Source organism: Neomonachus schauinslandi, chromosome 10 (assembly GCF_002201575.2).
Source record: "Neomonachus schauinslandi chromosome 10, ASM220157v2, whole genome shotgun sequence".
Classification (NCBI taxonomy): Eukaryota; Metazoa; Chordata; class Mammalia; order Carnivora; family Phocidae; genus Neomonachus; species Neomonachus schauinslandi.
This window is the reverse complement of record NC_058412.1, coordinates 111,992,334-112,009,322: the sequence shown is the minus strand read 5'-3', so window position 1 is coordinate 112,009,322 and position 16,989 is coordinate 111,992,334. Positions and strand designations below refer to the sequence as shown.

Sequence of the window (16,989 nt, the reverse complement as noted above, 5' to 3'; positions counted from 1 at the left end):
CTACAGGTTGCTTCGCCACCCTGACCCTGTTTCCTCCTCTGGACAATGGAGTGATACACTTTAGGGAGCATCTTATTAAATGCTTCTCACCTCGAACTTCATTTCACCCTGACGCAGGTATTGCTACCATCCTCATGTGACTCCCATGAAAAGACTCAGGGTGAAGTGAATTTGCTCAAGGTCACACAGGTGCTCAGTGGTGGTGGTACGGGGGCTTTTGAGCCCAGACAATGTGGCCCGACCCTTTTCACTTCTCATTAAGGGTGGGGCCCAACTGGCCCCCCCGGGGCCAGGTATGCCTGTGTGCTTATTTCATTCGGTCCACAAGGATTTAAAAATATTTGAGTCAGCTTTCATTTTGCAATTGAGATGTTCATAGAAACATCCAGATTTCTACCTTCTCTTGAACAATCTGGCCACCGTGGGCTGCATTCCCACAAGGTCACGACTGGCCTGAGGTGAGCAGCTGCTCGCCTTGAGGTCACGAAGCCAGTGTCAACCCAGACTCTCTCATTTATGTCACATGCCTGGCCCTGCAGGGATGAGTTTGTCATCCTTACTGAAGACCAGGGAGGCCTGAGCTAGAGGGAGCCAGAGGACCCCCCTGCTCTTCCTGCACGGTGCTAAGTCACAAGGATGTCCCTCTGGCAAACTGTCTGGGGGAGGGGTTGAGGAAAGGCACAGACATGTAGAACCACAGGGCAAGGTCGGGGCAAATACACTTTATTCAGTCCTGGCATCAGACTGGCGGAGTCCTGCTGTGGGTGCCAGTGCCCCAGATCAGAGGGACCCCTCCCCTCAGCTACTAGACTAGTTCTCCAAGACCACAGACAGTGACATCTCTTCACTCACATGACGTTTTCTGGGTTTTTTCATTGTCTTTTTTGTTGTTGTTTTTCTTAAAAAAAAAAAAAAGAAAGAAAGAAAAGAAAGAGAGAGAGAGAGAAAGAGAGAGACAGAGAGAGAGAGCGCGAGAAAGGCCCAGAGCCGGAGCACCAAGCTTAAAGGAGGCAGCTGGTGGCTTTGTCAGCGACGGGAACGCGTGGGGCAGAGACCTGCGGAGACCCTGGGCAGGGGTCCAGGAGGACTCTGGGACCGTTTGTTCCTGAGATTTGTGTGTGTGTGAATGAGAGTGTGTGCACATCCAGGAGGATGAACACACGCCGGTGAGATACAGGTAGTGAGGGCAGAAGGGGGCGTGGGGAGGCCGGAGGGGCGGGACTTGAGCGGACACTTGGGGAGTAAGGGGGCAGGGTCCCCGAGGGCACCCCGGAACTGAACACAACCTCCTCAGACAGCAGCGCTATCCCGAGTTTTCACATGGAAAAACAGGTGCAAACGGCACACCTCCACTACGCTGACCCTCCCTTCAGTCTCACTGGCCCAGTCCATAGTCTCACCAGCTGTTTAAAAGTGGGGCTCTTCTTGCCACGCCGACTGCTATCATGCCTCAGTCTCCACACCCCCACCCTGTACCAACGTGCCTCAGTTTCTCCCACTGAATACTGTCACTGTGGGCACAGGACTTGAGTGATAGAAAGGAGTGGTGGGCGTAGGGAGGAGCCCAGGCTGGGAGTGTGCCTTGACGTGATGGGGCACTTGGAGGGGGGTGGGGAGCAGCAAGAACCCTGTCCCCATATAGACTGATAAATGCCTTGGTTCGGAGTTTTCTTGGGCAGTCCTCTCGTGGTGCAGTTCCAGATGAAGACCCTATTCCCAGTTCCCAGGTGGGGGAAAGAAAAGGGAAGTTTCTGGGACCAAGGTAGACCGTAGAGGCAGTCTAGCGGTGTGTGTGTAGGCGGGGGTGAAGGGGGGGGAGGAGGAGGAGGTGCACGTCCGTCTGGACAACCCCGCAAGGAAAAGGGGCTATGCCACCAGGGAGAGTTCCAAGCTCCAAACCAAACCCTTCCGGGCCAGCTAGTCTCTTTCTCCCCCTTCCTAGCGCTCCTCCCATTAAGGCAGCGACGCCCCGTCGGGTTGAAAAGAAGCCGCGGCTCCCGGATCAAAATATTTCTCAGGATCGCTCAACACCCGCCCCACTCTTTCCCGGAGCGGGCCACAGAGGCGTGCGGTTCGACTGGGACCGGCCCCCTCCTCCCAAGAAGCATTAAGCATGCGCAAGAAGGGGGCGGGCCCCAGCGCTCGGGGAAGGGGAGGAGGGGGGCATGGGAGGAGCGCGCAGTGCCGCCCAGCCGCAGCGCCCCCCTAAACAAGAGAGGAGGCGGGCTAGGCGAAGGCGGAGGGATTCAGGAGCAAGGGCAGGGGCGTGTCCTCCGGCCACGAGGAGGGGCGTGTGCGAGGTGGGGGAGGGGTGCAGGTCTGTAGGAGTGGACGTGAGGTGTAAAGGAGGGGGGCTGGCTGCTGGTGGCTGTGCGGGAGGGGGCAAGACGGGGCGGGGCTTGGATGTCAGGGGAAGAGTGGGGGTTGGGCTGCCTTGGGGTGTGTCTGCGGGGGAGGGGCATGTCTGGATTTGAGGGGGATGGGCACGTCTAGGAGGGGGGGAGGCTGCGCGGGAGATGGGGTGCCAGCCTCGGCCTCCGAGGGGCCCCAATACCTGATTCCTGTATGTAAACAGCTGGTTTGGGGGCGTGCGCGCCCCGCTGACGGTGGGCTCAGTAGGTGAAAACCAGGTCGGCGATGCTAGACGGGCGCCAATCCCCCGCGATCATCTCGGTAACCTCGGGGGTGCAGTAGTCCGGGAACTCGAAATGCGACGTGCCCGAGGGGGGCGGCAGGTCCGGGTCGCGGTCCAGGGCGCTGCAGTCCAGGCCGGCGGGGCCGGGGGGCAGTCTGGACAGAAAGCCCAGCGGCTCCTCCCCCGACGCCACCGTCTCCTCTTCGCCTTCCTCCGCCGCCGCCGCCTCCTCCTCCTCTTCCTCCGGCTCCTCGTCCTCCGACGGAGTGGGGGAGGCGGCGGTGACAGCCGCCCCCTCGCCCGACGGCCCCTGGGCGCGCTCCGCTGTTCCCCGGGCAGCCCGCCCCGCCGGGACCATCCTCCACAGCTCCCTCCCGGGGGTCTCGACCAGGCGCACTTCCAGCAGCTCCTCGTCGTCGTCCTCGTCGTCGTCCTCGGGCGCCGCCGCGCTGCCCCCCAAAGGCCCGCCCGCTGCTCGGCGGCCCCCGCGGCCAGGCAGCTGCGGCCCGGGCTTGAGCCGGCTGCCGCCACCGCCACCGCCGGGGGGGCGGGGCCGCGCCTTGGCGGGCGCCCCCTTGCTCTTTTTGCGCGGCCGGTACTTGTAGTCCGGGTAATCCGCCATGTGCTTGAGGCGCAGCCGCTCCGCCTCCCGCACAAACGGGATCTTCTCCGAGTCCTGCAGCAGCTGCCAGCGGCGGCCCAGGCGCTTGGAGATCTCGGCGTTGTGCATGTCGGGCCACTGGTCCATGATCTTCCGCCGCTCGTGCTGCGACCACACCATGAATGCGTTCATCGGTCTCTTAATGTGGCCGCTCGGCGTCTTGCACCAGCCGGGCTCGCGCGCCCCCTCCTCAGCCGGCCGGGGCCCCGGGGGCGGCGGCCCGCCGTCCCGCTTGGCCCTCGCGCCCCGCTGCTGCACCATCGTGCCTGGGCCCGGGGCCGCTAGACGCCGCCGGGGGCCGTCCGCATCCTCCGCGGCTGGGGGTGGGGGAGGAGGCAGCAGCGACGGAGGGGCGGCCCCGCCCCGCAGCTCGGCCCGGCCCCCGCGAGCTGGGGAGCGAGGAGCTGGGCGCTCGGGCCCAACGGACGGCGGGGGGAGAAGGTCAGCGGCGCGGTCTCAGGCGGGCTCGGCGCGCCCCCGCCGCCTCCGGCAAGTTGCGCCCTGCCGCACGCTGCACATTGTTTTGCGGGGGCGGAGGAATCGCACCCTCCGGCCCCCGCGGGCTCTCCTCGCAGCCTCCTGCTCCGCCGCGGCCCGCCCCGCCGCCTTCCAGTGTCTTTCTCCCAGCGCGGCCCCGCCGGCGCGCGCACCACCCCTCCCCCTCGCCGTCTGCGGGCCGCTGCGGCGCGCGCGGGGCCGCCCCGTGTAAACACCGAGGTGCCCGCTTGGGCTGCGGGCGGGCCACGCCTCGCGCTCGGGCGGCGCGTCACCCGTTGCTGGGCAGAGAAGCTGGTATTTGCATCTCCCAATCGCTGGCTGCCGGGGCGGGGCGGGGCTCGGGCTGCGGGGCTGGGCGGTCTCGCGGCTGGGTTGGAGGGTGTCGGATGAGGTCGGTTTCTTTTCTTAGGCTGGGAACTGGAAAGAGGGTGGGGGAACGCGGAGCGTGCTTCCCATCTGCCTCCGAAAGCTTGTCCCGCCCCACGTTGCGTTTGAAATTTTAGCTTATTCAGTGACACCTGCCGCCAGGTGGGACCTCCGCCCCCTCCTCTTTTGGAGGCGTCTTTCTGGACCATCCCAGAACAGAATGTGGGGGGACTCAGGATCGGGAAAGCTCTTCAAGGGGACAGACTCCTCGTTTTATAGATGTAGGCCCTGCCTAGTACACACAGGGTCCAGCCACACAGGGGCTCGACAAATGCTTTTTGTCATAAACCCAACGACTATTTTTTTAAGTCTCGTTTGAGGCGCCACCAAAGTCCTGAGAAAGAAGGGAATATGACGCCCACTTTCCGGATTCAGAACAAGGAAGACTAGCTGACTAGGGCTCGGATCCCAGGCTCGTGGTCCCAGCTCTCTCTTCCCAGCTCAGCGCATCTCGCTGGGGCATCTCGCCTACCAGCCAAAGGTCCTGAGTAGGGCTGACTTTCCGCTTTTCACAGTCCTCAGGCGAGGTTCGAGGATGCGGGAGTGTCCCAACCCAGGTCCCACCCCACACCGCAACCAGCCGGTTGCGGGACTAGGGCGCGACGTCCCTCCCGAGTCTGAAGAAGCGTGCGCGGGCACGGGGGCGGAGCCAGGCCAAGGGGCGTGCCCGCGACGCTTGCTCGAGGCGCGTGGAGGGGAGGGGCTGCGCGCTCCCTGCTCACCACGTGTGAGCCCGCTCGGGCACCGCGGGCCGTGTGCTGCCCCCGGGGGAGGTCACCTTCACGGCGCCATGGGCCCCGGGCGATGGGAGGGGGCGCTGAGGCCTCGCCCCTCGGAATCAGGAGCTGGGAGGGGTCGGGATCAGGGTCTCTAAAGTGGCATTCCGCTGGGGTGTAGTGGGCACTGTGCAGGGCGGAGGGTGAGAGCCTGGAAGCCGACCTCACCCACCACCGGGCGGGTGGGGGCAGAGAGCCCAGCCGGAGGGTGTGGGGCGGGGAGGAAGGGCTGAGGTGCGGCTCTGCAGACACGGGGGGCGGGGTGATGCTCTGAGTGCCCGGGAGGGAAACTGGAGCGTGGCGGGCGGGAGGGGGCGACTCTTAAAGGCACAGGGCGCTCGGAAGGGGAAGGCCCTGCTCCCGACCAAATGGTTCTTCCGCAGATGTATTGGACGCTGAGATTTGGAGATCTCCCGGGTTTGAACCTTCAAAACGGGATTTTGGCCTGTTCAATCCTCCATGGAGTCAGAATTACTGTACTCATATCCCAGTGCCTCCCTCTCCTCCTTGAAATGGGAAAAAGCAGTTTCTCTCTCGTATGGTTGTTTTACAAGTTAAACGGGATAATGGCTGTGAACAAATCCCTGACTCCTAGTAAATGCTCAATAAATATTAGTTATCTGGGACCCTGGGTACCAACAACGTAGAGACACCAACAAAATAAAATTGGCGGCATGTATTTAGATTTTTTTTTTAATTTATTTATCTGAGAGAGAGAATGAGATAGAGAGAGCATGAGAGGGGGGAGGGTCAGAGGGAGAAGCAGACTCCCCGCCGAGCAGGGAGCCCGATGCGGGACTCCATCCCGGGACTCCAGGATCATGACCCGAGCCGAAGGCAGTCGCCCAACCAGCTGAGCCACCCAGGCGCCCGGCGGCATGTATTTATTTCAAAAAAGGTATCAAAAGTAATCATGGGAAAATTAAAGCTTTTTAAAAATTTTTCTAACACTTCTACACTTTTCCCATTTAAGATGAGTTTTATTTTAAATGACATATGAGGGGATGGCCATCTTCTCCGTGCTTAAGAACCCTCAAAGGTCTTATTCTGACCCTTCGGCTGCTGCTATTGGTCTAAGGGTTTCAAGGGACTGGCCTCCGGAATGTTCCTCAAACACAGAAGGCTTGGGCCCACCTTAGGGCCTTTGTACATGCTATCTCCTTTGCCTGGAAAAATTTTCACCCCCATCCCCACATGGCTGACTCATCTCATTCTAGCCTCAGCTAAAGTGGATTCTCTGGAGAGGTCTGCTCTGTCTACTCTCTACTGTAGCCCACCCATTCCACTACATTTCAGGTGCACAGAATTGCTTGTCTCTGACACATTTTCATCATTGTCCATATTTAACTCACTTTATGTTTCTTTGTATTTATTTATACACAATATAATAAAAACCAAGGGATGCCTGGGTGGCTCAGTCAGCTAAGCATCTGCCTTCAGCTCAGCTCATGACCTCAGGGTCCTGGGACCAAGCCCTGGTTCATCAGGCTCCTTGCTCCACGGGGAGTCTGCTTGTCCCTTTCCGTCTCCTTCTGCCCCTCCCCCACTTGTGCTCGCGCGCGCGCGCGCTCTCTCTCTCAAATACATAAAGTCTTAAAAAAAAAAAAAACAGTTAAATCAGCAACCAACACAATAACTGGTACGTTGACAATAACCTACCTTCTATGAACTCCTTTCCCAGCCCATCTCTTCCCTTCCCTTGCCTGAGGTAATGTCTATCCAGAAGCTTCCTTGACATAAAAAAAAGGGGGGGGGGGGGCGCCTGGGTGGCTCAGATGGTTAAGTGTCTGCCTTCAGCTCAGGTCATGATCTCCAGGTCCTGGGATCAAGCCCCACATCTGCCCCACAGTGGGCTCCCAGCTCAGCAGGGAGTCTGTTTCTCCCTCTCCCCGTGCCCCTCCCCCTGCTTGTGTTCTCTGTCTTTCCCTCTCTCTCAAATGAATAAGTAAAATCTTTAAAATAAGAAAAAACCACTTAACAGCTTTGCTGAGATATAATTCACAGACCATACTGTTCAGTCATTTAAAGTGTGGATGCAATGATATATTCAGAGTTGGGCAACCATCACTGCAATCAATTTTAGACTACTTTCATCAGCCCCCAAAGAAACTCTGTGCTTGTTATCCGTCTCTCCTCCATCTCCTCTACCTCTGCTCTAACCTCCAGCTTTAAGCAACCATTAATCTACGTTGTGTCTCAGTGGATTTGCTGCACCATTTTACATTGCTACCAGTAGTGTGTGAGAGTTGCAATTTCTCCTTTCTCTTACTTTTGAAAATACAGTTTCTTAAAAATATATTCTCTTGCCTTTAGCTTTGTCAAAAACCTATCACGCTGCATGTAATATTCTGGTATTTACTTTCTCACTATTACAGTGCTAAGATTCACCTAAAGTACTGCACCTATGTGGGTTTGGTTCATTTTCCATTGTGAGGATATACTACAGTATTCCTGTTGTCCCATCCATGGACAATTAGATTATTGCCAGGTTTTTGCTCTAATGAAGAGTGTTACTGTTACCAATCCTAAATGTGTCCCTGGAGCTCGAGTGCAGGGTCTCCAGAGTGTATCATGGAAACTGTGATGGCTCCACCTGAGGACATGGGAATGCTAACTTTTACAAGGTAACGTCAAACTTCAAGCTGCACCAATTAACTTTTTCACCAGCAGCAGAGAAGAGATCCTTTTCTTTTTTTTAATCTTTTTTGAAGAGAGGGAGTGAGCATGCATGCTTACTTGTGTGCCTGGGGGGATTAGGAGGGGATGGAGAGGGAGAGAGAGAATCCCAGCCAGGCAGGCTCCATGCTCAGCCCATGCAGGGGCTCAATCTCAGGACCCTGAGATCATGACCTGGGTGGAAACCAAGAGTCGGACGCTTAACCAGCTGAGCCACCCAGGCGCCCCAGAAGAGATCCTTTTCAGCCACGTCTTGTCCAAAGTTTGGTGTTGGTGTTGTCAGACGTCTTCATTTTTGCCCATATTATTCTCATCATCTTTCTATTTGCTTCATGGCACTTTTAACATTCTGGAATTATTTTATTTGTTCACTTGTTTTTTGCTCATCTTCTCTCCACTAGAATGTAAGATCCAAGAGGGCAGAGATTTTTGTCTGTTTTGTTTTATGGCTCTATCCCTAGGAGAGTGTCAGGCACGTAATAGGGGCTCATTAAATTTTTTTTTTTAAGATTTTATTTATTTATTTATTTGACAGAGAGACATAGCGAGAGAGGGAACACAAGCAGGGGGGAGTGGGAGAGAGAGAAGCAGGCTTCCTGCGGAGCAGGGAGCCAGCCTGAGGTGGGGTTCGATCCCAGGACCCTGGGATTATGACCTGAGCTGAAGGCAGATGCTTAACGACTGAGCCACCCAGACGCCCCTGGGGGCTCATTAAATATTTACTGAGTGAATCAAAGGCAGCGTTCTATCAGGAGTACACTCAAATTCCTATGGGAACCCAGAGAAGAATGTAAAATTTTGGAAAACAAAACCTAAAACTTCAGTCTGCCACTAAGATGTGGTGATTATCAGTGCACACAGGCTACCCTGAGTCCTTTCAAATGGGTGCCCCAGAGTCTAAATCTTGTAGGCCATAGGTTTTTAAGGCTGGGCTCACCACTGAGCCGTTCAGTGTAGACTACAGTAGGAAGGCAGTGAGGTTCTTAAAGAGATACTGACCACTGCTACCCAATGGGTCAGGCCACCATCACCTCTCATCCGGGCACCTGCCACACTCCTTTCTGGTCCCTGCAGTCTGATTGTGTGTCTTCCCTTCTTAAAGCCCTTCGGTGGTTTCCCCACTACTCTCAAGATGAACACCAGGCTTTCACAAGGCCCACCAGGCCAAGCTTGGTCTGACCCCTACTCACGATCTGACCTCCTCTCCTGCTTTCTTTGTCCTGAGCCAGTTCCAGCCACATTGCCTCTTCAGTTTGTGGGACAAGCTGGGCTTCCTCCCCACACAGGGTGTTGTGAAGTCCATTCCCTTACCCTTTCCTGCACTCTCACCTCTGTCTCCCTCCTTGTAGCTCTCCTAGCTCCATGTCCCTTCCCTTCAGGGCACCAGTGGTCTACCTGGCTCATGTGACACTCAGGACAGATGACTTTTTTTTTTCTTTTTTCTCTTTTTGGAGATGGTGAGGGGGGGGAGTGGTGGAGGCAAAGGGAGAGGAACAGAGAATCTTAAGGAGGCCCCTCACAGAGCCCAATGCCAGCCTCAATCCCACAACCCCAAGATCATGACCTGAGCAAAAATCAAGAGTCAGATGCTTAACCAAGTGAGCCACCCAGGCACCCCAGGACAGATAACTTTTTAATACGTATATCCTCTAAATGATGATATTTTCTTTTTTTTTTTTTAAGATTTTATTTATTTATTTGACAGAGAGAGAGAGAGAAAGCACAAGCAGGGGCAGCTGCAGAGTGAGAGGGAGAAGCAGGCTCCCTGCTAAGCAGGGAGCCTGATGAGGGGCTAGATCCCAGGACCCTGGGATCGTGACCTGAGCTGAAGGCAGATGCTTAGCCTACTGAGCCACCCAGGTGTCCCTAAATGACAATATTTTCAATAACATTCATAAAATGCAATAAATAATACAAATGATAATGGCCAGAAAAGAAATGTAGATGGTGAAAATATTCTTTTTTTGAACTTTTTATATGAATCATGTCAGTAAAAATAAACATTACAGTACAAAAAAAGGAAGAGTATCGAATCAAAAGTTTTCAATTACATTAATATATTTCTTTAAAAAAAAGAAAAAAAATACCTACATAGTGATCTTTTGCAATGATATGTCACATTATGGTTTAAAAACAAGAAAACGCTTTAAAAACAAGAATCAATTTTAAGATTAAATACATTATTCAAATTTGGTAAAACATTATTTTATCAGGGGCGCCTGGCTGGCTCAGTCAGTAGAGCATGAGACTCTTGATCTCAGGGTTGTGAGTTCAAGCCCCACAGTGGGTATGGAGCCTACTTAAAAAAAACAAAAACAAACAAACAAAACCCCACATAATTTTATCAAATGAAAATCGTAATATGATGTAATATAGTATAATAATACAGTATTACTAAATAATAAAATTTGCAGTTACCACACTGCGATTCACTCTTTGTTTCACTATTTTAACTTAAATACAAAAGCTTCAAGTGGTCATGTTGAATGACAGAGTTGAAGCAACTCAAGTTCTGGATCTTCAGCTTCATAATCACTGTGCCATCATTGCTTATTTTGAATCTATTGTTTAAACAGAGACATATGTTGTACCAAAGGGGCTGGAGACACAAGTGCTCAGGAAGCTAGCTGGAACAATTCTGGACTGCTATGAACTTATTTTCAAAACTAACGTGTGTAGCTGCCTCTGACTTGGCGTGTCAGGGGCTGATTGACCTGGGAGTGCTCTGAGTTAACTTCCTTGAAGAATATAATGTTTGTTAGTGCATAAGTAATTAAAATAGACTGATTTGAAGCTTACAAATATATTATTAAGATTCAAGTTAAACCAAAAAATTGATCTTCGGGGAGGAGTATTTTATCACTGACAAGGTTTAGAATTGTGGGCACATGGAGATAATAAAATGCAGGCTGACTTTCAATCAGTTTTATTATTGTTTTTAGATTCTCTGCAGACAATACACCCTCTCATTGCCTGCAAGCCCCACTTGGTACACTACTGCAGAGCAGAAGCTCCATGAGATCAGAGGACCCACCTAATTTCCACTCTCACCATTGTATCCCCAGCACCTAGCAGATCTCAACACAAGACTCTCAGTAGCTGTTCAAAGAAGGAGCCCACCCAGACAGCATCTTGCAACTCCTCGCATCCCAACTGTGTCTTGCTCCAAAACATCAGTCTGCGAGCTGGCATGGTCATCAAGGACCTACATAATGCAGAGAGAGAACAGTAAGAACAAGGTAATTCATGTTTTGATTTATCTAAATGTCTTCTTTGTTTTTTTTAAAGATTTTATTTATTTATTTATTTATTTGAGAGAGAGAGAAACAGCATGAGAGGGGAGACAGTCAGAGGGAGAAGCAGGCTCCCCGCTGAGCCGGGAACACAACGTGGGGCTCGATCCCAGGACTCCGGGATCATGACCTGAGCTGAAAGCAGTCGCTTAACCAACTGAGCCACCCAGGCACCCTATCTAAATGTCTTCTTTAAAAATTCAGAGATTATGAGTGTGTGTGTGTGTGTGTACGATGGCTCTTCTTTTACCAAATAATAGTGTAGAACTACACATGGGGCTCTTGAGCTCTTAAAAATGGCTAGTGCAAATTGAAATGTATTCTAGTGCAAAATTGTCACTGGTATTCAAAGACAGCATAAACAGTGTAAAATATTGCATTGATATTTTTTCTGTTGTTTATATGTTGAGATTATAATATTTTGGATATATTGGGTTAAATAAAATATGTTGAAATTAATTTCACCTGGAGCACCTGGGTGGCTCAGTTGGTTGAGCAGCCAATTCTGGATTCCGGCTCAGGTCATGATCCCAGGGTCCTGGGATGGAGCTGCACATTGGGCTCCATGCTCAGTGAGGAGTCTGCTTGAGGATTCTCTCTCTCTCTCCCTCTGCCCATCCCCCTGCGTGGGCTCTCTCTCTAAAATCAATCAATCAATCTTTAGAAATTTAATTTCACCTGGTTTTTTTTTTACCTTTTTAAATGTGGCTTCTAGAAAATTTTATTTTATTTTTTACGATTTTATTTATTTATTTGAGAGAGAGTGAGAGAGAGCACAAGCAGGCGGAGGGGCAGAGGGAGAAGCAGACACCCTGCTGAGCAGGGAGACGTATGCTGGCCTCTATCCCAGGACTCTGGGATCATGACCTGAGCTGAAGGCAGACACTTAACCAACTGAACCACCAGGTGCCCCTGGAAAATTTTAAATTATACTTACGACTTGCATTATATTTCCAATAGACAAGACTAATATAGAAGATGGAGATTTTTCTCACTTTAGCAAAATAAAAAGTTGGCAATCTGTTGCCTATCCCCAAATTTTTAAAATGTGTGTTTTTGTTTTGTTTTAATGGGGAGGATTTTTTTTTTTTTACTTCTTTGTGAAATGCCAAAGTCTTAAAAATCCTGCTTGAATGCTGGATGGCCAATCTATGAAATGTAGTTTGAGACTCAGAGAAGCACAAGACAGAAAAGAGAGACCAGAACTGGGGACATATTTATGGGGAGAAGAGGACAGTGGCAGAGTCAATTTAACAGCACCAGCATGACTGATGGAATGGGGATTAATCAGATTGGGAGAAAGAAGGGGAAGGTGACTGCATGGGGGAGGGGATTTGATCTGGGTAGCAGGTCCTGCCTGGTGACTCTGAAATCACACACCACTGGTACATCCCCTGATCTCCCGGAGTATAATCTTTACCACTACACCCTGAGTCTAAAATTCATTAGACTTTTTCCTTTGGCAGTGACCATATGGTTTATGATGAAAGGGACACTATTAATAATTATGCTGGAACAACAGAGATAACTGAGACCACCTGGGTAAACTGGGAAGCGGGTCATCCTCATCTTATTGGCTAAATGTAGTGGACTCCCTTCCAGAAGTCAGAAGTCAAGCATCCAAATACTGGGGTTTTAAATAATCAATGTGTTCAGGATTTGAAGTAAAAACTTCAGTATTACTAGTCTTTGGGGAGTTATTTCAACTCATTAGTTTCCATTTTCTTATCTACAAAATGGGAGAGCATAACAGCTGAGGACATGGGACATGGTAACAGTTTAGTGAGTGCTAGCTATAACAAAAGCAACAACAAATACACTCTTGTGTGTTTTCTCTTTATTTTTTTTTAAGATTTTATTTATTTATTTGACAGAGAGAGAGACAGCGAGAGAGGGAACACAAGCAGGGGGAGTGGAGAGGGAGAAGCAGGCTTCCCACCGAGCAGGGAGCCCGATACAGGGCTCGATCCCAGGACCCTGGGATCATGACCTAAGCCGAAGGCAGACGCTTAACAACTGAGCCACCCAGGCGCCCCTCTTAAAAAAAAAAGGCACGGAGGCGCCTGGGTGGCACAGTTGGCTAGGCAATTTTGGCTCAGCTTGTGATCTTAGGTTGGTAAGATCAGCCCCAGGTCAGGCTCTGTGCTCAGTGTGGAGTCAGCTTAAGTTTCTCTCTCCCTCTGCCCCTTTCCCCCACGCTCTCTCTTTCTCTCTCTCTAGAATAAATAAATAAATCTTTTAAAAAGATTTTTATTTATTTGAGAGAGAATGAGAGTGAGAGAGATCACAGAGGGAGAGGGAGAAGCAGACTTGCCACTAAACAGGGAGCCCGATGTGGGGCTTGATCCCAGGACCCTGACATCATGACCTGAGCTGAAGGCAGCCGCTTAAACAACTGAGCCATCCAGGCGCCCCAAATAAATCGTTGTTTTTTTTTTTTTAAATAGGCACAAAAGGCAAAACTATAGAGATAGTAAAAAGACCTGTGCTTGTCAGGGTTTGAGGGAGAGAGGGTTGAATAGGTGAAGCACAGAAGACTTTTTTAGGGTGATAAAACTCTTCTGTACGATACTGTAATGGTGAATACATTATGCATTTGTCAAAACCCACAGAAGTGTACAACACAAGGAATAAATGCTAATGCATGAGAATTTTTAAAAAATCATTTGAAGCATCTGGAGAATCTCAAGATGGAATGCAAAATGCAATGAAACAATCAAATTGTATTACAAATGTATGAAATAATCCCACTGAAGAGGGTGGGAAAAGGGTGCTGACTTAAGTAACTTTAGAAATGAATGGATCCTGTAAAACTAAAAGCAAAAGAAAGTGTGCAGAAGTACTGCACTCTATTTTTTTTTTAAAGACAACCTATTTTTTTTTTTTTAGATTTTTAAAATTTATTTATTTGAGAGAGAGAGAATGAGACACAGAGAGCATGAGAGGGAGGAGGGTCAGAGGGAGAAGCAGACTCCCTGCTGAGCAGGGAGCCCGATGCGGGACTTGATCCCGGGACTCCAGGATCATGACCTGAGCCGAAGGCAACCGCTTAACCGACTGAGCCACCCAGGCGCCCGAAGTACTGCACTCTAGTCGGTAAAGTTTCCCACATGGGTATGGGTCAACAGCGCTGACACCGCTGTACATGTACACTGGGATTGAACAATTAGGTAAATGGATGGTGGATAGTGGCAGCCGGGTTTCTCATCGTTGGAGTGAGAATTTACAGATAAGCAAAGAGAGAAGGCTATAATGACTCACGTGGTAATGGATTAGAGTTGGAAATATAAATATGAACTCATGTTTAGTTTAATATAGATACAGATGGTTATATACAGAAATATTTATAGATAGTGTTTACACACAGGTTAGTATATACACATAAATTCCTTTGTTCTGTTAGCTGAGATGGCTTAAAAGAAATGACACCTCAGTAACAATGAGCACACTTAGCATCCAGATCTTGGTTTCTGTTTGTTTTTTTTTTTAAGATTTTATTTATTTATTTGACAGAGAGAGACACAGCGAGAGAGGGAACACAAGCAGAGGGAGTGGGAGAGGGAGAAGCAGGCTTCCTGCGGAGCAGGGAGCCTGATGCAGGGCTCGATCCCAGGACCCTGGGATCATGACCTGAGCTGAAAGCAGACACTCAACGACTGAGCCACCTGGGAGCCCCCAGATCTTGGTTTCTAATACCATTCTCCAATGGGAAGAATCAGGGCTTTTGAGAAACAGCTGATTCTAGACTGGGGCAGGAAATATGCAAGATAAGCCTGCGGCATCATATAGTGCCAGAAAGAAGGAAGTGCCCAAGAACAACAACAAGAAAAAGAAAGGACACACAAAGATCGGGTTATGTCAAAGGGACACAGGAGGTAACTAAAAGAGCTCCCAAAAGACAACGCTGGAACACTTTGAGCAAAAAATTAAGTTGTATTGGATTATAACCTAAAGTATAAAATAAATATCTATGAGTCCATACTAATATAAACAAATAACTGAATAAATAAATAGAAAAGACAAATCTTCACTGCAGAAAAATTCCAAATAACCAAATAACGTATGTAGCTACTCTACCCTCAAGGGCGTGGAACATAACTCCCCACAGGTGTGGGCTGAGCATAGTCACTTCCTTCCAAAGAGGACAGCATGAAAAAGGGTAAAAGAAAAGTAACTTTCCAGTGGAGAAACCTGACAAACTCCTCTTCAGCCAGGCAGTCAAGGTGATAAGTCATGTTGATGTCTGACAAAATGCCAGAGCCCAGAGGAACCAAGGGGTTATAAGATAAATGAGATCCCATGCTGGATGGGATCCTGGCATAGAAAAAAGACATCAGGTAAAAACCAAGGAAATCTGAATAAGCTATGAACTTTAGCTACTAGTAATGTATCAGTATTGGTTTATTAATTGTAACAAATTTATCATGTTAATATAAAATGTTAATAGAGGAAACAGGGTGGGTGGGGGATAAAGAACTTTGTATTACCTTCACAATTTTTCTATAAATGTAAAACTGTTCTAAAAAATAAAGTTTATTTTTGGGGCACCTGGGTGGCTCAATTGGTTAAACTTTGCACTCTTGATCTCAGGGTCCTGAGTTCAAGCATTGCGTTGGGCTCCAACGCTGGGCATGGAGCCTACTTAAAAAAATTTAAAAATAAAAATTTAAAAAAAATAAAATAAAGTTTAGTTTTAAAAAATGACATAAGGTCTTATTTATTTTTTTGTAAAGATTTTATTTATTTATTTGACAGAGAGAAACACAGTGAGAGAGGGAACACAAGCAGGGGGAGAGGGAGAGGAAGAAGCAGGCTTCCCACAGAGCAGAGAGTCTGACGCGGGGCTCGATCCCAGGACCCTGGGATCATGACCTGAGCCGAAGGCAGACGCCTAAGGACTGAGCCACCCAGGCACCCCGACAAAAGGTTTAAAATACACATTTAGTTTATTTAGACTTTAGAGTGTCAAAGCCATTACACAACCCACCTTGAAAATGGAATTTCTTCAATGGAGTAAAATAAATATTCATTTATCCTACAGTTTTACTGTGTTTTGAATTCAGGCAGGAGTTAAACTAATTAAAAGTCAACTACCAGTTACTTAGGTCAATGTCTCATGAATTCAGCATCAAAAGCTCAGCATCTTTAATTTGTATGTATTTGAAATACAAACAAGGAAAGCTGACTGGTTCCTTGATCATTTTAAATTAAATGAAAATACCTATAATGAAAGAAATCCACATAGAGCAGATATCATCCCCATTGCCTGCACTTTCATTGTCTCAACTTGTTTAGTACATTATGACATATATTGTTGTGTAATTGGAATAATTTTGTTCTCCTTAAATAAAATACCAGCCAAAGATCATTCAGGCTGCAACTGACAGAAGCGTTACTACTAGTTCCTTCTAATTTAGAAAATTCCTTTTTTTTTTTTTTTTAAATCGAGTCTTGTTTCTACATTGAAGCTAAATGGAGAGCGGGGTCGAAGCTCATTGGTGGTGTGCCTGGGCCGAGGGCAGGGCTCTAAGCCAAGGGACCTGCCCATTGGTGGGCTGCCGGCAGCTGCGGGGCGGGGGCGCCTGGGATGGAGCTCGGAGCCCATTGGCTGCGTCGCTGGAGGATGGTGTAATGGACCGCCAAGGCCTGTGCAGCCGGTTTCTACGGCAACGGAGGCTTGAAAGAACCACTCAGATTTCGGCGTTCGCCCCCAACTCCCCCTTCCGGAGGGGGCAGGGCGGCCTGGATTTGAGGGCCCGAGAAGGAGGCGTGGGGGCTGGGAGTTAAGGGGACAGGGCCTTCCTCCGACCAAAGCTACCTAGCAAAGCAACATTGGAACCGGGTTCGAGGAACCCGGGCTGCGTGCTCACTGGGAAAAAAAAAAAAAATCAGCCAAGCAGAAAGCCATAAAGAAGAAAGAGAAAAATGACATAAAATTCCATCTTCCCCTGATTTTTTCATTGGTAATGTTTTGCATGTGAACGAGCACAAAGCCTGGCACAGAGTAGGAACTCAGTGTTTAAT

The 16,989-nt window shown here is 49.6% G+C and overlaps 1 protein-coding gene across 1 annotated transcript; it reads right to left on the bottom strand.

Annotated features, from left to right (window-relative positions):
* Nucleotides 1-464: 464 nt before the first annotated feature.
* Nucleotides 465-4,024, bottom strand: SOX12 (SRY-box transcription factor 12). Its single transcript, XM_021689091.2, has one exon. The coding sequence runs from the start codon at nucleotides 3,555-3,557 to the stop codon at nucleotides 2,613-2,615; it is 945 nt and encodes a 314-aa protein (XP_021544766.1). The 5' UTR covers nucleotides 3,558-4,024; the 3' UTR covers nucleotides 465-2,612.
* Between the last annotated feature and the right edge of the window lie 12,965 nt (nucleotides 4,025-16,989).

What these genes read in the sequence shown, in the direction of transcription:
- SOX12 (XM_021689091.2), bottom strand. Translation starts at nt 3,557, where the DNA reads ATGGTGCAGCAGCGGGGCGCGAGGGCCAAGCGGGACGGCGGGCCGCCG.